This window comes from Salvelinus namaycush, chromosome 7 (assembly GCF_016432855.1).
Source record: "Salvelinus namaycush isolate Seneca chromosome 7, SaNama_1.0, whole genome shotgun sequence".
Classification (NCBI taxonomy): Eukaryota; Metazoa; Chordata; class Actinopteri; order Salmoniformes; family Salmonidae; genus Salvelinus; species Salvelinus namaycush.
In genome coordinates, this window is record NC_052313.1 from 60,401,677 (window position 1) to 60,422,249 (window position 20,573).

The following is a 20,573-nucleotide window of genomic DNA, read 5'->3' on the forward strand; positions in this document are numbered from 1 at the left end:
CATGGATACATTAGAACTAGTGGATATATGTAGGTTGAAAAACCCTGACTTAGTGAGTTATACATGGAGGAGGCTTAATCAAGCTAGCCGTCTTGATTACTTCCTAGTCTTGTTCTTGCTGGCATCAAAAGTATTAATAGGAGACCGAATCCGATCGGACCACCATCCAATATAGCCAACAAATTGACATCCAATATAGCTCTTACAGAATTCCCACATGGACGGGGATATTGGAAATTTAATCAAAGCCTATTGGATGACAATTTGTTCTTAACTAAGACAAAATAATTCATAATTTACTTTTTTTCCTGTACAACATAGGTACAGCAGATATCCGTATTGTATGGGACACTTTCAAATGTACTTTTAGGGGCCATTCAATAGAATACTCATCATTAAAACAAAAGCAGTTAAGGTCAAAAGAGATGAGACTAATAAAGTAAAAAGAGGAAGTAACAGCGCAGGTAGATGGTAATGAAAACTGTAGAGGCACAAAATAGGTTAGAGGAAAACCAAAAAGAAATGGAGGTGTACTTATTCAAGAACGATCAAGTGTAATGTATTACAAAAATAAAGCGAATTGGATTGAAAACAGACATGGGTTAAAATAGTCTCAGACTTGTCCTAGTCTAGATTTTAAGTCAGGATGATTTCATCTCAATCTAGATCTAAGCAGTGGGGAACCATAAGGGCCTTCACAGAAGGCTAAGGCTTGATAAAAATGTATATATAAAAAATAAAAATAAATTCGTTTTAATTTGTACTTCATCTTTACAATAAATGTAATCATTTTCTGATTTCATCTCTTCAGTTTGTGTTGGAAAGAGAAGGGTTAATACTGAAGAGAAAAAAATATCCAATCAGGATTTTCTTTAGTGGTCTCTGGGTAGAAAAATCTAGCTAGCTCAGCCAGCCATTGGCTATAGTCATGGGTAACATCATATGTGGAGTGTGTCTGAAAGTGGGCATGTTGACAGAAGTGGGAAGATCAACAGAAGTGGCATATGGAAAGTGAATCAGCTATTTGATAAGATTTGTCGCCACTCAAGACCGTTTTGTGTGGCTGATTTGATTGCTGCAGGACCAGTTGATTGTTTGACAACTGTAGCATTTTATGAAAGCAAAACCCTAACCCCTTTCCTAACCTTAACCTCATTATCCTAACCTGCTATGTTAATTCTATGTTAATTATCCCAACCTGCTAGGTTAGTTCTCTTAACCTGCTATGTAAACATTACGCTGACCAGCATGCACCTGGGTATGGCTGGTCTGACCAATAATGGAGTGCTGATGTTAAAATTCCACCTTTCCAGAAACAAGTCTCTCACAGTTGCCGCTTGTTATAGACCCCCTTCAGCCCCCAGCTGTGCCCTGGACACCATATGTGAATTGATTGCCCCCCATCTATCTTCAGAGTTCGAACTGTTAGGTGACCTAAACTGGGACATGCTTAACACCCCGGCCGTCCTATAATCTAAGCTAGATGCCCTCAATCTCACACAAATGATCAAGGAACCTACCAGGTATAACCCTAAATTCATAACCATGGGCACCCTCTTAGATATCATCCTGACCAACTTGCCCTCTAAATACACCTCTACTGTCTTCAACCAGGGTCTCAGCGATAATTTCCTCATTGCCTGCGTGTGTAATGGGTCCGCGGTCAAACGACCGCCCCTCATCACTGTCAAACGCTCCCTAAAACACTTCAGCGAGCAGGCCTTTCTAATCGACCTGGTCCGGGTATCCTGGAAGGATATTGACCTCATCCCGTCAGTAGAGGATGCCTGGTTGCTCTTTAAAAGTGCTTTCCTCTCCATCTTAAATAAGCATGCCCCATTCAAAAAATGTAGAACTAAGAGCAGATATAGCCCTTGGTTCACCTCAGACTTGAATGCCCTTGACCAGCACAAAAGCATCCTGTGGCGTTCTGCATTCGCTTCAAATAGCCACCGCGACATACAACTTTTCAGGGAAGTCAGGAACCAATATACTCAGTCAGTTAGGAAAGCTAAGGCTAACTTTTTCAAACAGAAATTTTATTAATTTGATTATGAACGCATTGGATTGACGGTAACAGTAGTCAGATTAGGCTACAGGTAAAACAAATGTTAAAAAACACTGGCTGTTGTTGACAAGCATATTCAGATAATATTCATGTTATTCATATTTAATTCAGTGATTGAAATTATCCCTCATCCCTCAGTAGCCTATTCCAGCAGGCTATTGGGAAACAAACAAGCACTTCTTATTGAGAAATTGCCTCGCTTTCATGTTGAATAAATTAGTCCTGAAATTTGAAGTAAGCAAGCTGCTAAATCGTTCAGTTTCCATCTTGCCTACATCTTGTCGAGGCTACTGTAGACTATCTGAAATGTAATGTAGGTCTATCAGGCTACCTGCCTTTATCCAAGCAAACTATGGCAACATTTTATTAGAAACATAAACCCAGATTGTAGTCTGTTGCCTTGGTCTATTGAAATGACAAGTCAATCTCGCAAATGGGTAATTTATAATGACTTTGTAGTCTTAGAATCTGGCACATAATAACTGCAAAATTGCCAGAAATTAGCCTAACATTCGTTTTTTTTTATGTTCATCCAAATGTTTCTTGCTCAGAGATTTCAAGATCCTCTGCTAGCTTTCATCACTCAAACTCTCCTGTCGGATTTATCTATAGTTATGCACATGCGCAAAGGGTATTTATTTACAATAATAAACCTGGTTCAAGCCCTGAATGCTGATTGGCTGAAAGCCGTAATATATCAGCCCATATACCAGGGGTATGACAAAACATTACTTTTTACTGTTCTAATTACGTTGGTAACCAGTTTATAATAGCAATAAGGCACCCTTGGGGTTTGTGGTATATGGCCGGGCACTCCGCATTGCGTTTTGCATAAGAACAGCCCTTAGCCGTGGTATGTCGACCATATACCATACCCAAGGTTGTGCCTTATTGCTTAATCATAGCAGTCAAGCGACTTAAGTCGACATTCATTGATAGAAAATGATCTGGTGAGTTTAATAAATGTGTTATGTAAAGGTCGTATAAAATGTGTTATATCTGGAGTTTCCTCGGACATTGAGGTCCATCTTCTTAAGCGGAAGATTCCTGGAGTGGTTGGAGCACTAAACCGTGTGTAGATGGAAAGAAGGAGGAAAGTCAATCGGTTTTATTGATGTTGGAAGAAGAGTATCAGCCTACTAATCTTTTTGGTATTTATTAGGATCCCCATTAGCCGCTGCAAAAGCATCAGAGTTGTTCACTTCTTTCATTAACTTCTCAAACCCCGGCTTGGTCTGATTCCCAAGCGTTCTCGCAAGTCTCGCGTTGTTGCGTCTCTTGGTTTTGGAACTGTGTGGCTTTAGTGGGGGAACAGGAAGTTCCGGCCAGGCGCGCATCATTCTTCATAACAAAGAAAGTGCCAGAATTATGCAGTAGAGACGATTACTTTTGTCTCCGTTTCAAATTGATTGCTACAGGTATGTAATGGCACGTTTAAACGTTCTAATATCGAAAGAACATGTCATAAAAAAACGTAAAGGTATTATCACGTTAAGGTTTTATGTTCTATTTTTGTGTCAAACTGAGTGAGTGAAGAACGTGATAAAAATGATGTACAATTCACATAACGTTAGCTAGTTAGAGACTTTGGATTTGCCTGAGTGGATGTACATCATTTCGTCAAAGTAATTTCATAAAGAATCCATTTATTTGAGATTTCGGAGTTTGTTTTACATGTCGTTATTTGTTTTGTGTCAAATACACGAGCTGGGAAAATGGCGGTGCCCACTCTGTCTGCGTCAAAGAGACAATTTCACGGTCGCACTACTGTTTTGAAGCGGAATGTAATGATCCGTTTTCTACATATGTAGTAATATTCAGACACATTCCGTTTCCACCTTGATCTATAACTGTTACTGGTGTGAACGGGAAATACAATTGGTCTTTGAGTGAAATAATACAGTGAAGAGAAGGTTATTCGGGAGAATCAAATTTGTCACATGCTGAATACAACAAGCGTTGACCTTAGGGTGGGGTCAATGCAAATAGTTCAGGTAGCCATTTGATTAATTGTTCAGCAGTGTTATGGCTTAGGCTTCTAAGCTGTTAAGGAGCCTTTTTGACCTAGACTTGGCGCTCCGGTACCGCTTGCCGTAAAATGGTACATAGAGCTGCCTAAAACAAACTGCAACCTTGTACTAAATGGTTTTTGTCATTTATGTGAATTTGGGAAATCTACTATAGATCAAGTGCATTTACGTTGTGTAGACTAATTTATAGTGTGTAATGTGAATTAGTGTTTTGCTGTCAATGCTTAGGCTAGCTACCTGACCTGTTGAAATTAGATAATTGAACAAGAAAAAAATATATATTTTTTGAGAATAAAGAATGTGCCTGAACTGCCAAGACAATAACTTTGGAGTCCGTTTCTCTTTATTACTACAGGCCGACTCAGATTAAGTCTGAGGCCGGTAACATCAACAGTGAGGGCAAACCCAGCCTGCCTCTCTCCTTCCACACTGAGTCCAACCCTAAAACCTACAGTCACTGGGTCCTGATTGTGACAGTGGAGCCCAGTTTGCACTGGAGGAGCCAGAGATGGCATCAGTGAAGCTGGAAGACTGTAGTCAAACACTGGAGCTGAATGCCAACATTAAAGATGAAGAAGAGGAGGAGACGATTGTTTCTCATGGTAAGAGCAGGTTCTATCTAACTAAGTTTGTTTTTCATTCCATCTTCCCACTGTGCATGAAAAGTTGCAGTTTAACTGTTTCATGATGAACTGTTTCAATGAGAAGGTAGATGTCTGTCCTGTGTAGTTCAGTTGGTAGATCATGGTCCTCTCATCGCCACGGTTGTGGGTTCGATTCCCATGGGGGACCAGTATGAAAAAAGTATTAATGTATGCACTCATTACTGTAAGTTGCTCCGGATAAGAGTGTCTGCTAAATGACTAATGTACATTTGCAATACGTTAGGAGATAAAGAACATTGATTTCTTCATTATATCTTTCACATTATTATGTAGTTTATGGTAGTGCCCCAGTCACCTGGTGTTTGTTACAAGAACACAATGAGAAGAGACCGGAGCCTTGTGAGTCACTCACTGTCGTGCATCAGGTGATCTAATTACAGTATGGAATTCACAACTAAATGTTTGCCTGCTAGATAACTTACAACTATTAAGTTAACAGTCTATAATGTGCTAAATGTCCTGCAGTTGTCCATTTGGTTTGTTGATTTAGTAGCTAGTTAGCTACCTAGCTAAGTGGTTAGCTTCTTATAAAATCAAGCATTCACTTGGTAACAGCAGAGAATGCCATCCTAGATCAAGAGCCATGTAGGCTAATATTCATTTGGGGGTGCAGCAAACTGAGTAGCGTATTTGAGTTACCTGTATATTTGTATAGTTTGTCAGAAACTGTACAAAATGTTCGCAATGCGCTCATTAGCATTTAGTTTTCTCTGTGAGGATTTCTTAGTACTTGTTAGCATTTGATAGCATTCTGCTAAGTGACTTTTTAAACAGCTGTAGTCAACTTGTGCTCTAGGTAATAGATAAAGCACATCGCGCTAATACTTTTTCCCGTTGAGATAATTTTTCATATTGAAACTTACGGTACTAGTTTCCCAAAACAGAGGTCTGAGCCAGTAACGTGTGTCAAACGGTGGCTATAAAATATATTTTGATTTAACACTTTTTTGGGGGGTTACTGCATGATTCCATATGTGTTATTTCATAGTTTATGTCTTCACTATTATTCTACAATGTAGAAAATATAAAAAATAAAGAAACCCTTGAATGAGTAGGTGTTCTAAAACTTTTTACCGGTAGTGTATATCTGCAGAAATAAGACAGATCCTGCTTGTGTTACCGGTTTGTTTAATAGCCTGCTGATTCCGTGAGCCCAAAGCCTCACGCAACATGTCGGATAAACAATTTTTACAATTCTGCTGGTTTTTAATCTTTGCGACGCTGTAATAAAGGCTTAACCAAACGTTACAACAGACTCGGTTATGCTTATCATTTATTTAGTGTTGTTTACATTGTTCCAAACAGTCAGAAAAGTGTTGTAATCTACCTGTTTGGAACACACAGTATGCACTCAGTGTTTGCTCCTTCTTTTTCTTGATCTCCAGTATTTTCCACAACTAGTCACATTTATTCCACACATCTGACTTCCCTTTTACCTCCTGAGCCACCAGTAAACATTCTCCCGTTTCCAGTTTGTCACGTCCTCTGCAACCATTTTGCTGTTACGGTGTTCTGAGTTTGTTATAACCAATTTATTGATGTGATTATGATATGCTGTAGATTAGGTCCTATTGGTCACGTGCATGCGATGTATACATGTGTCACAAAGAGAGCAAAAGTTGAGGGAATAGAGAATGTTTTTCCCAAACAAAAGAGGGATTTCAGCAACAGAACCTTTCAGTCAGAAATGGCTGTAATTATGTTGCAGCTTCAGCAACAAGGACAGTGTGATGAACACTGTTGATGTTCTGTGGTGGTCGCTGCAGCAGGGAAGAGAGAGAGACAACGGGTGCTAGTCTCTTTTTTTTTTTTGTAAGTCTGAGCACAATCGTATCAATTGCGGTTGAACTCCCTCTAGTCATTTGTGTGTCTTAGTTTAAGCGCAGTTTGATTAAATAATTATCAGACAAGCTCAGTGCATATGGTTGATTTGATTAAAACCTGTGTCTATATATTACTTACTTTATTGTCCCCATGGGGACATGTTGTTGCAGTGTTGTGTACATGTTTAAATACAAACACAAAATTGACAATACAACTTTCATAACAGTTACATACCAATAAAACATTTAAAAAATAAAATACAAATAATAAAGACTTGCCTGCTGGCCTTACTGAGTCGATAAGAACATTAGCCCAAGCTATTTTGGAGGGATATCACACCTGGCACAAATGACTGTCTAGTGTTTTTCCTGCTGAGGGGTGCCCTATACCTGCGCCCAGAGGGGAGTATTTCAAAGTCCTGGTACAGGGGGTGGCTTGGGTCTAAAATGATTTTGTGGGCCTTAAGGAGGGCCCTGACCTTAAAGATCTCATCCAGGCCTGTCTGTTTGACTCCAAGTAGCTTGCTTGCTGTGGTGATAATCCTTCTCCGCATATTTCTCTAGCTGACAGTGGCATTGCCAAACCAACAAACAATACAAAAAGTAAAAATACTCTCAATGAAAGATTTGTAAAACAGAGTCAGTATAGTAGAGTCTACATTAAAAGATCCCCGCTTTTTGAGAAAGTACAGTCTCTGTTGGCTCTTTTTGTAGATCAGGTCTGTACACTTACTGAAGCTTATTGTCCTAGAGGACACCCAGGTATTTGTATTCCTCTACAATCTCTATATTCTGACCTCTGATGTTGCAGAGGTAGATGTTGTACACTTCCTGAAGTCTATGCATGTCTTGTTGGTATTGAGGACCAAGTGTGATTCCTCACACCACTATACAAAGTCATCTAGGACCGGGCCATGATGTTCCTCGTTATCATGCAACAGGCTGATCAAGGCAGTGTCATCAGCGAACTTAACGAGGTGTCTGTCAGGATGGGAACTAGTACAACTATTAGTGTACAAGATGTACAGGAGTGGGGACAAAACACATCCCCGAGGAGAGCCTGTGTTGGTATTGCGTATGTCCGACACGTGGGGACCTATTTTGACTCGCTGTGAGCGTTGGTTCAGGAAGTCCAGCAGCCATAAAACCAGCCCCCCCATCTAAGGAGAAGTCCCGAATGAGTCTCTGTGCCAGAATGTAGGGCTGGATTGTGTTGAAGGCAGAAGAAAAGTCAACAAACAGAACCCTAACATCTAGAGTGTGCCAAATCCCATGTCTATAGACCATGTTAAGGAGGGTAAGAATGGCATCGTCAACTCCTCTGCTAGGCTGATAGGCAAACTGAAATGGGTCGAGAAGCTTCTGGGTGACACTGAGAATACGACTTTTCACAAGTTTCTCAAGGCATTTCATTACTAAGGATGTCAAGGCGACAGGGCGGTAGTCATTCAGCATAGAGGGATTAGATGCTTTAGGAATTGGTATAATTAATGAGTTTTTCCACAATACTGGCACGTGTTGCTGGTCGAGTGAGGATCGGAAAATGTCTATAAAAACACCAGCCAATTGTTCAGCACAGTGCTTTAACACATGTCCACTTATTCTGCCTGGGCTTTTGTATGTGTTACATCCCCTGAACAACTTTAACCTCTCTGGGCTATTCGGGACGGTAGTGTCCCACCCCGCCAACAGCCAGTGAAATTGCAGGGTGCCAAATTCAAAACAACAGAAATCTCATAATTAAAATTCCTCAAACATACAAGTATTTTACACCATTTTAAAAATACACTTCTCGTTAATCCAAGCACAGTGTCCGATTTCAAAAAGGCTTTACGGCTAAAGCACAACATATCATTATGTTAGGACAGCGCCTAATCACAGAAAGCATTCAGCCATTTTCCAACCAAAGAGAGGTGTCACAAAAAGCAGAAATACAGATAAAATTAATCACTAACCTTTGACGATCTTCATCAGATGACACTCCCAGGACTCAATGTTACACAATACATATGTTTTGTTCGATAAAGTTCATATTTATATCCAAAAACCTCAGTTTACATTGGCGCCATGTTCAGAAATGCCTCCAAAACATCCGGAGAAATTGCAGAGAGCTACATCAAATAACAGAAATACTCATCATAAACTTTGATGAAAGATACATGTTTTACATAGACTTAAAGATGAACTTGTTCTTAATGCAACCGCTGTGTCAGATTTCAAAAAAGCTTTACGGCAAAAGCACAATATTCAATAATCTGAGTACAGCGTTCAGCAAGCCATACAGTTACCCGCCAAATTGTGGAGTCAACAAAAGTCAGAAATAGCATTATAAATCTTCACTTACCTTTATGATCTTCGTCGGAATGCACTCCCAGGACTCCCACTTCCACAAGAAATGTTTGTTTTGTTCGATTACGTCCATATTTATGTCCAAATACCTCTTTTGTTGGCACGTTTAGTTCACTATTCCAAAGGCACAATGCGCGAGCACAAAATCCAGACAAAGTCAAAAGAGTTCCCTTGCAGTTTGTAGAAACATGTCAAATGATGTTTACAATCAATCCTTATGGTCTTTTTATAATAAATCTTCAATAATATTCCAACCGGACAATAGCGTATTCATTACAGAGGAAAAAGAAGGAACGGCGCGCCCGCGTGACCACGCAGTAAACAACTCATTGGCCTCAGCCTAGTCCATTTTTTGAAACAGCTCTTTTTCGACCCCCTTCCACAATAGAAGCAATCTTGACATCTGTTGGAAGGGGGGCAATCTGGCCCCATAGACACAGCATATTGGATTGGCAATCACTTAAATGAAACTACAAACCTCAGATTTCCCACTTCTTGGTTGGATTTGTCTCAGGTTTTCGCCTGCCATATGAGTTCTGTTATACTCACAGACATTATTTTAACAGTTTTGGAAACTTTAGAGTGTTTTCTATCCAAATCTACTACTTATATGCATATCATAGCTTCTGGGCCTGGGTAACAAGCAGTTTACTCTGGGCACCTTATTCATCCAAGCTACTCAATACTGCCCCCCTTTCCCAAAGAAGTTAACCTGTCTCCTTTCCTTTATGTACACCGATATGAAGTGGATTTAACAAGTGACATCAATAAGGGATGATAGCTGTCACCTGGTCAGTCTGTCATGGAAAGAGCAGGTGTTCATAATATTTTGTACCACTGACTTTTTTCTTCTGATGCTGTTCACACAGGTCACATTGAGACATTCTCTACATCCAGAGAGCAACAGCAGGAAGATCACAGAGCTAATAGGTCTCACCACTGCCCACATTGTGAGGAGATTTTCCCATTTCTATCAAAACTAAAAATACACCAAAAAATACACACAGGAGAGAAGCCTTACTCCTGCTCTGACTGTGGGGGGAGATTCTCTCGACGGAGCCACTTAAAAAGACACCAACAAATACACACAGGAGAGAAGCCCTACTCTTGCTCTGACTGTGAAAAATGCTTCACAACATCATCTGACCTAACAGTTCACCAGAGAATACACACAGGAGAGAAGCCTTTTTCCTGCTCTGACTGTGGGGGGAGATTCTCTCAACTGAGCAGTTTAAAAAAACACCAACATATACACACAGGAGAGAAGTCTTACTTCTGCTCTGAGTGTGGGAAGAGTTTCTCCCTATTGGATACCTTAAAAGCACATGAACGTATACATACAGGAGAAAAGCCTTACTCCTGCTCTGACTGTGGGAAGAGGTTCTCTCAACAGAGCAACTTAAAAAAACACCAACGTTTACATACAGGAGAAAAGCCTTATTCCTGCTCGGACTGTGAAAAGAGTTTCTCCCAATTGGATAAGTTAAATAGTCACCAGCGAATACATACAGGAGAGAAGCCTTATTTCTGCTCTGACTGTGGGAATTGTTTCACCCAAATTGATACGTTAAAATGTCACCAGCGTATACATACAGGAGAGAAGCCTTACTCTTGCTCTGACTGTGGGGAGAGTTTCTCTCAACACAGCAGCTTAAAGAAACACAAACGTATACACACAGGAGAGAAGCCTTACCTCTGCTCCGAATGTGGGACGAGGTTCTCTCTACAGGACAGCTTGAAATCACACCAACGTATACACACAGGAGAGAAGCCTTACTTCTGCTCTGACTGTGGAAAGGATTTCTCTCGACACAGCAGCTTAAAGAAACACCAACGTATACACACAGGTGAGAAGCCTTACTCCTGCTTTGAATGTGGGAAGAGTTTTACAACATCAAGTGCTCTGACAGTTCATCGGAGAGTGCACACAGGAGAGAAGCCTTACTCCTGCTCTGACTGTGGGGGAAGTTACTCTCGACTGGGAAACTTACAAACACACCATCGTATACATACGGGAGAGAAGCCTTACTTTTGTTCTGACTGTGGTAAATGCTTCACAACATCAAGTGCTCTGACAGTTCATCAGAAAACACACACAGAAGAGAAGCACACCAACGGATTCACACAAGCCAAGACTTTTGCAGATTAAAATCTTAGGTTTTCGGTGGATTGACAATGGACCCCTGTTTTAAAGTATCCTTTTTTGGTAACAAAAGGCGAGAAGCTTCATCAGTTCTCTCAGACCAGCTAAGATTGAAGTCACTACATCACTTAATTCTCATAAAAGAAGTGGTAAGTGAATTGGATCAAATGAAGAAAGTGTAGAACACTATTGTAATCCTATAGTTTCTCACTGTGAGAACCGTGCAGAGGAAAGGGAGCGTTTTATAGAATGTTATCCTCTCTTTACTGATCAGTGTGTATCTTGTCAGTTTTTTTGTGTTTTGTTAGCTTCTACTGTAAAGATATTGAGATGACTTTGGATTGGCTCTTAGCGTTGAATACCCTCTTAGGTTTCTCTTGTTGAAACAATGGAGTCTGATGGTTGACTGGGTAGTACTGCTTCCCTCTAGTTTTCTGTGGGAATGAGCAAGTAGACAACATGTATGAGATAGAGATGGTGTGATGATCAGTTTTCGGCAGTTATATATATATATACAAAGACATGTCAATTTAAAAACAAGTAAAAATAAATGAAATGCAGTTACTTCGCTGTTATTCTAGCTACACGGTTTCACGTGACTGTTAGCCGTAGTTGGCTAGCTAGCAAGCAAGCAAGGGATAACAAACGACTTGGTGGCGTTCATAGATACAGAATAAAAATACTTTTACTGGATTGAGTCTCTGGCAAACTATCCAATAGAATGAACGGACATCTTTGCTCAGCCAATCAAAATCATGAATCAGCAATTGATTTTTATGAATATATACAAAGAAATGTTGATAGAAACACAGGTAAAACAACATGAAATGCAGCTAGTCTGCTGTGTTACCAGCGTCAGTTTGAAATGATTGTGTTTGCTGTGTAGATGGCTAGCTTCTCTGACCAGTGTCCTGACCAGAGAGCACATTTTCTATGCCATGCGAAATCCAAAATAGCTTTAACAAATGCAAATGCAGCTACTTTGCTGTTATTCTAGCTGCACTGTTTGACCTGTTTTTTTTTAAATTTAATTGGAAACCTATTGTATAAAAGTGAATGTACACTAGAGGTTGTGAACAACTTTCTTTTTTTTTGCAGCAACCTTCCCGCTAGCCATGATTGGCTGAGATAATGAGTGGGCTGGACATGCCTAGAGATGAGTTTGTATTGGTCTGCCATATAGCACGCTTCTGTCTATTTGAGCTGGTCAGTATGTGTAGGTAATCCTGTCTAACACATTTATACAAAAAAATGTATTGCGTAGTACTTCTGCATATGTGTTGCTCTCCACTTTTATGAAGGACCGAGTTTTGAAATCAGTGGAATTAGAGTATGATAGCTAAGGAGATGGAGAAAACATCTCCTTAGATGAAAAATTACATCTTCAAACTAAGGGCAACATGGCATCTGTGACAGGGAGACGCATAATGTAGCTAGCTAGACTTTCAGATAGTACACGTTTATAATTTTGACAGTGGTTTCATTTTCAAGCTAAAGTGTACTGTTAGCTATCTCGCTAACGTTAGCTGGCTGGCTCGCTAGCTTACATTATGTGTATGATCTTATTATTCGTATCGCAGAGCCATTTGCTTTGCTAGTTATAGCCTAATGTTAGCTAGCTAACATTGAACCTGGTTGGTTAGCTACCTGCAGATTCATGCAGGGTAGTAACGTCATGAGTTGGGATTATGGTTAATTGTTTACCTAGCTACATGTCTTAACAAAAGACTACACTATGCAAGTAACCATTTCAGTTGCATTTGTAAATTCAGTCTGAGTATGCCAGGGCGCAGAATAACTGATGAATTTATGAACGCTCAACACCAGTTGAATATGGCCGGTGTCGGTAAACATCTGCAAAAAAGTGTAAATAAATTCTTGCCAGCAGCAGTTAGTCACCAACGCTCTGGATAACATGACAACAGCCTAACCAGCTCTGCTAGGGAGAGTAAAATGGTCAGTGGGGTGTCCTCTCATTTGTGTCTGGAAGTAGCTAGCAAGCAAGCCAAAGTTAGCCAGTTAGCTGTGGGGCTGAAGCTTAAGAGGGTGTGAACGATGCTGAATGGGTGTAGGCAAAGAAGAGCTCTACAGTAGGTACCATGAGAAACAAGATTCTTTGGTCTGAAGAAACCAAGATTGAACTCTTTGGCCTGAATGCCAAGCTTCACGTCTGGAGGAAACCTGGCACCCTCCATACGGTGAAGCATGGTGGTGGCATCATCATGCTGTGGGGATGTTTTTCAGCGGCAGGGACTGGGAGACTAGTCAGGATCGAGGGAAAGATGAACAGAGAAAAGTACAGAGATCCTGGTGAAAACCTGCTCCAGAGGGCTCAGGACCTCCGACTGGGGCGAAGGATCACCTTCCAACAGGACAACACAGGAGTGGCTTCAGAACAAGTTTCAATGTCCTTGACTGGCCCAGCCAGAGCATCTCTGGAGACTTGAAAATAGCTGTGCTGCGAAGCTCCCCATCCAACCTGACGGAGCTTGAGAGGATCTGCAGATAAGAATGGGAGAAACTCAGCAAATACAGGTGTGCCAAGCTTACAGCGTCATAACCAGGAAGACTCGAGGTTGTAATCGCTGCCGATGGTGCTTCAACAGAGTAAAGGGTCTTAATACATTATATAAGTATATAATGTTTTTTTTGCAAACATTTCTAAAAACCCATTTTTGCTTTGTCATTATGGGGTATTGTGTGTAGATTACGTAACGTAACAAAATGTGGGAAAAGTCAAGGTGTCTGAATACTTTCCATATGCACTGTGTGTGTGTGTATATATGTATGTGATGAGGTAGCCTACCTCTCAGTTAATAAAGTCAACGCAGTAGTAAGATTAATGATGGGTTATGCATAATAAGATAACTTATAGCCTCTGTCTCTGCACCTGTGCTCCGCTGGCCTCTTTAAACCCTCCTTAGCTCTTAGACTCGCATTTCTTATATTGATAGACTATTGGAAGAGAAGCAAGCTCTTTTTTTGCTGAATATTAAGTATACACTGCCAATAGAACTCACGGGTAGTTTGAAAGAGTGAACGCTCAATGGTGGTAGAATATAGCAGTTATTAATTCAGACCCATAACCATTCAATCTTCGTAAAGAGAAAGCCGTTTGCATCTTATTGTAGTCCTATATTATTGTAGTCATATTATCTTATTGTAGTCCTATATTATTGTAGTCATATTATCTTATTGTAGTCCTATATTATTGTAGTCATATTATCTTATTGTAGTCCTATATTATTCAAGCATGTCATTACAATAATAAAGATGAAGACAACAGAACTTATTTCATTTAACTGTTGAAAGTCAGGAAGGAATGAAGCAACCGTAGAAGAAGGAGGTAGGCTAATAACATTAGGGGAAATATTATGAATCCATATGCATCCGCCTACTAATTATACAAATGTAAAATAGGCCCTATTATATTTCAAAATTATTATCACATTTGCAAGCTTATAATTGTAACTTTGTAGGCCGCATGTCCTGCACCAGATTGGCATGTTCTCTCCACAGTTCATGGAATGAAAGAGGTGAGTAATTCCAGTCCAGATAATACAATATAATACAGTCCACACTCCAAGATTATCCTACTGGAGCTAGTTTCATGTATTTACCCAAAAGAGCATAGCTACATCTATGGGCTTTTATGTTTTTCTGTGTGTAATGTGCAGTAGCCTATATATTATAGGCTATGTATTGAATAATGGCACAATCATTTGGTGCCCACCCCAACGACACTAACCACAGTTCTATCTCACACACCTCACGCTGCTCTGGACTCAGTCAGGGCCATAACAATACCAGTAAGAGGACTAGACTTAGGTCATCTTATCAATACAGACTGATTATCTTAGAGGGGGTGAGTGTTGACTCGGCCTAGTTGAAAGGTATAAAGATGTGCTTGTATTTGCATCTGAAGCGTCCAGCGGGTTGAATAAATCTGATTTGTGCTTTTACTAGTTGTCCATCTGAGTTTCTACTCCGTTCAGAGCTTAACAATCATTTCATTGAGACCACACTTGGCACACTTGATATTGCGGACCCAGCAGAGAACCAGGGATGAGAGGCGTCATGAGATATAATAAGCAACTCATTCTCAAACCCTGAGCAAAATGACATTTAATTGATTCCAAATGACATGACCCTCCCCTGAACTAAATTTCCAAGTTACTAAACCCTCCCCTGAACTAAATTTCCAAGTTACTAAACCCTCCCTCATTTTTCTCCAGGTAACAATTGTCAATTTCTCTCTCCCTAAGTGACTTTTGTTTTAATGATATACATACTTTGAAACTGTTTATTAAATTGTCTTTTAAAACTAGATGTATTATTTTCATCATTGATGATGAATGTATTTGAATAACTGTATTGAACTTGATTGATCCTCTAATGAAATAAATATTCTACATTCTACTGCTCAGCCTATGGGTTATCTATACAGAAAAGGTGTTTGTTTAATTGATGTCATTCAAACTAATTTAAATGTCTATGTATCTACTCAATACATGTCACTACACCTCTACATGCCAATTAGCTAGCCTCCTTTCATATTAAAATAAAAGTGAAATAAAACAAATGGATTATTTTGTAAATCATTTTAAAGTGTTTTCTATGGTGCCAAAGTCCAGCGACTATATTACTACCACAATTCAAGTATGACCCACTTACTATTGGGGAATGGAACCAGAGAGGAAGCTTGCGTTACCCTTTCCATGCCCCATTGTTCAGAGTGGAGGAGCTGTGAACTCACCTGTGATGGCCCACGTCTACCACAACCTTTCCTATTGTGTTCGTAAGTACCACAGCATTTTAGGAAGCCATTGTTCAAAATGTGTTCATGGGAATTGTTCAAAATGTGTTCATTTACATGAACACATTTTGAACAATTCCTAAAATGCTGTGGTACTTACGAACACAATAGGAAAGGTTGTGGTAGACGTGGGCCATCACAGTACAATGAGAGGGGGTGTGGAATGCACAGGGGAGGACCAGGAGGAGGACCAGGAAGTTGAGCTCAGACTTTTGGACTAGCATCCTATCCAGAGTTTCCAGATTACTAGTGAGTACAAACCCAGACTGCCTCTCTCCTTCCACACTGAGTACAAACCTACAGTCAGGGGTCCTGATTGTGACAGTGGAGCCCAGTTTGCACTGCAGGATCCAGAGATGGCATCACTGAAGCTGGAAGACTGCAGTCAAAAACTGGAGCTGAATGTCAACATTAAAGATGAAGGAGAAGATTGGGAAATCTGTTATTCATGGTAAAACCAGGTTCTAGCTATATATTATAGTCATAAATTAGACCTCCATAAGTTATGACCCAGTCTGTTGCTATGTTGAATTCTGACATTACACATCACTGAAGAACTTCCAACTGCACAAATGTAGTTACGAAAGTTCAATCAGTAAGGCTGGTCTGAATGGATTGTCACTTCATTCATCTAGTAAACTCTATGGTGCAGTTCTGCGTACACAGATTGAGCCTAATCCTAGAATAAATTGCACTTTTAAACTAATAACTGAAATGGCTTATCTCAGACACAGTTTAAAATAGTCTCAGACTTGTCCTAGTCTAGATTTTAAAAGTCTAATTTCCAGAAGGATGATTAGAGTTAATCTAAACTCAGCAAAAAAAGAAACATCCCTTTTTCAGGACCTTGTCTTTCAAAGATATTTCCTAAAAATCCAAATAACTTCACAGATCTTCATTGTAAAGGGTTTAACTTCTTACGGCTGAGATCCCGTTAACAGGATCGATATGACAACAGCCAGTGACAGTGCAGGGCGCCAAATTCAAACAACAGAAATCTCATAATTAAAATTCCTCAAACATACAACCATTTTAAAGATAAACTTGTTGTTAATCCCACCACAGTGTCCGATTTCAAAAAGGCTTTACGACGAAAGCACACCATCTGATTATGTTAGGTCAGTACCTAGTCACAGAAAAACACAGCCATTTTTCCAGCCAAAGAGAGGAGTCACAAAAAGCAGAAATAGAGAAAATTAATCACTAACCTTTGATGATCTTCATCAGATGACACTCATAGGACTTCACGTTACACAATACATGTATGTTTTGTTCGATAAAGTTCATATTTATATTCAAAAATCTTAGTTTACATTGACGCGTTATGTTCAGTAATGTTTTGCCTCCAAAACATCCTGTGATTTTGCAGAGAGCCACATCAATTTACAGAAATACTCATAATAAAGATTGATAAAAGATACAAATATTATACATGGAACTTTAGATAAACTTCTCCTTAATGCAACCGCTGTGTCAGATTTCAAAAAAACTTTACGGAAAAAGCACACCATGCAATAATCTGAGTACGGCGCTCAGACACAAAAACAAGCCATACAGGTACCCGCCATGTTGTGGAGTCAACAGAAGTCAGAAATAGCATTATAAATATTCACTTACCTTTGATGATCTTCATCAGAATGCACTCCCAGGAATCCCAGTTCCACAATAAATGTTTGTTTTGTTCAATAAAGTCCATAATTGATGTCCAAATACCTCCTTTTTGTTCGCGTGTTTAGTTCAAAAATCCAAATTCATGACGCGCAGGCCAGACAAAAAGTCAAAAAATTCCATTACAGTTCGTAGAAACATGTCAAACGATGTATAGAATCAATCTTTAGGATGTTTTTAACATAAATCTTCAATAATGCTTCAACTGGAGAATTCCTTAGTCTTTAGAAACGTGAGCTCGTGCCACTCTGCCAGACACCTGACTCAATCAGCTCTCATTCCCTCATCCTTCACAGTAGAAGCCTGAAACAAGGTTCTAAAGACTGTTGACATCTAGTGGAAGCCTTAGGAAGTGCAATATGACCCCATAGACACTATATTGGATAGGCAAACCTACAAACCTCAGATTTCCCACTTCCTGGTTGGATTTTTTCTCAGGTTTTTGCCTGCCATATGAGTTATGTTATACTCACAGACATCAAACAAACAGTTTTAGAAACTTCAGAGTGTTTTCTATCCAAATCTACTAATAATATGCATATCTTAGCTTCTAGGACTAAGTAGCAGGCAGTTTACTCTGGGCACCTTATTCATCCAAGCTACTCAATACTGCCCCAGCCATAAGAAGTTAAACACTGTTTCCCATGCTTGTTCAATGAACCATAAACAATTAATGAACATGCACCTGTTTAAGTGAATCCTTACCACCGCTGCACCTGGCTATCAGCCACAGAAACCTCGTCTGGCAGTTCATTCGGCCTCATTTACTGCCTTTTTAAAAAACAGCTGATATGGCTTACTTGCTTAAACAAATATGGTTTCTACTGACTCCTTGTGGATTTGTGTAAATCGATAAGAACCGCATAGTTAAATTAAGGTTAAATAACAATATGTACATGCTAAAATCGCCAATGTAAAGCACAGTGTGTTCACTCCTTAGGCCCACCTTCCTTTCTGCGTCGGACTTCAGCCTCGTGTCTGGGGTGGAACATCTACTTCTGAATGTACCATGCTTAGATTCATAATGACATCTCAGATTGAACTCTTTGCAAACAGCAACAGTTTTGTTACAAACAAGACACACTGGTTTGAAATTGGAGAAATACGATAAATATGGGTGATCAAATCCAATTTTATGTCACATGCGCCGAATACAACAGGTGTAGTAGACCTTACAGTGAAATGCTTACTTACAAGCCCTTAACCAACAATGCAGTTTTAAGAAGAACATTTTTTTATTTTTTTTATTAAAGAGCAGCAGTAAAATAACAATAGCGAGGCTATATGCAGGGGGTACTGGTCTGGTACAGAGTTAATGTTCGGGGGAACCGGTTAGTCAAGGTAATTGAGGTAATATGTACATGTAGGTGGAGTTGTTAAAGTGACTATGCATAGATAATAACAGAGAGTAGCAGCAGCATAAAAGGGGGAGCAATGCAAATAGTCTGGGTAGCCATTTGATTAGCTGTTCAGGAGTCTTATTGCTTGGGGGTAAAAGCTGTTTAGAAGCCTCTTGGACCTTGACTTGGCACCTGGCTATCAGCCACAGAAACCTCGTCTGGCAGTTCATTCGGCCTCATTTACTGCCTTTTTAAAAAACAGCTGATATGGCTTACTTGCTTAAACAAATATGGTTTCTACTGACTCCTTGTGGATTTGTGTAAATCGATAAGAACCGCATAGTTAAATTAAGGTTAAATAACAATATGTACATGCTAAAATCGCCAATGTAAAGCACAGTGTGTTCACTCCTTAGGCCCACCTTCCTTTCTGCGTCGGACTTCAGCCTCGTGTCTGGGGTGGAACATCTACTTCTGAATGTACCATGCTTAGATTCATAATGACATCTCAGATTGAACTCTTTGCAAACAGCAACAGTTTTGTTACAAACAAGACACACTGGTTTGAAATTGGAGAAATACGATAAATATGGGTGATCAAATCCAATTTTATGTCACATGCGCCGAATACAACAGGTGTAGTAGACCTTACAGTGAAATGCTTACTTACAAGCCCTTAACCAACAATGCAGTTTTAAGAAGAACATTTTTTTATTTTTTTTATTAAAGAGCAGCAGTAAAATAACAATAGCGAGGCTATATGCAGGGGGTACTGGTCTGGTACAGAGTTAATGTTCGGGGGAACCGGTTAGTCAAGGTAATTGAGGTAATATGTACATGTAGGTGGAGTTGTTAAAGTGACTATGCATAGATAATAACAGAGAGTAGCAGCAGCATAAAAGGGGGAGCAATGCAAATAGTCTGGGTAGCCATTTGATTAGCTGTTCAGGAGTCTTATTGCTTGGGGGTAAAAGCTGTTTAGAAGCCTCTTGGACCTTGACTTGGCACTCCGGTACCACTTGCCGTGCGGTAGCAGAGAGAACAGTCCATGACTAGGGTGACAATTTTTAGGACCTTCCTCTGACACCACCTGGTATAGAGGTCGTGGATGGCAGGAAGCTTGGCCCTAGTGATGTACTGGGCCGTACGCACTACCCTCTGTAGTGCCTTTTGAGAATCTGATGGACCCTTGCCAAATCTTTTCAGTCTCCTGAGGGGAATAGGTTTTGTTGTGCCCTCTTCACAACGGGCTTTTGTGTCTCAGGGTTCGATTTTTAAGATACATTTTTTATTTAGATTTGTTTATTTCACATCCCATTAAGTAGATACTAAAATAACCTTCAACTCTTTTTTTTCAGCTTAATTTTTTTTAAATTCAAATTTCTTCAGCATGTCATGTCTGGATATCAGTGTTTTTGTTCTGTCTCACACCCAGACTTTTGACAGTCTTCTTTGTATTACACTTATAAAAGTCTTGATAATTACAAAATATTTAATGCAACAGTTTAAAAAGAGTCAAATACATGGAAACTATATACATACTAGATGTGCATAAGCCATTTGATACTTTCTTTACACAAAATACAGTCGTCTCTTAGTATTGTGTCATTCACACCATGGCAAGCAAATTACATGGCAATAACCTTTTTTCTAAAGTTTGTACTTGGTTAC

General features: G+C 39.7%; 1 protein-coding gene across 1 annotated transcript; it reads left to right on the forward strand.

Moving 5' to 3' along the window:
* Window positions 1-9,785: 9,785 nt before the first annotated feature.
* On the forward strand, window positions 9,786-12,226 carry LOC120050894 (zinc finger protein OZF-like; the record flags this gene model as incomplete). The annotated part of the gene is made up of 2 exons (XM_038997415.1): window positions 9,786-11,227; window positions 12,177-12,226. A coding segment is annotated over one exon (1,299 nt), but the record flags the coding sequence as incomplete, so codon positions are not given.
* Window positions 12,227-20,573: the final 8,347 nt, after the last annotated feature.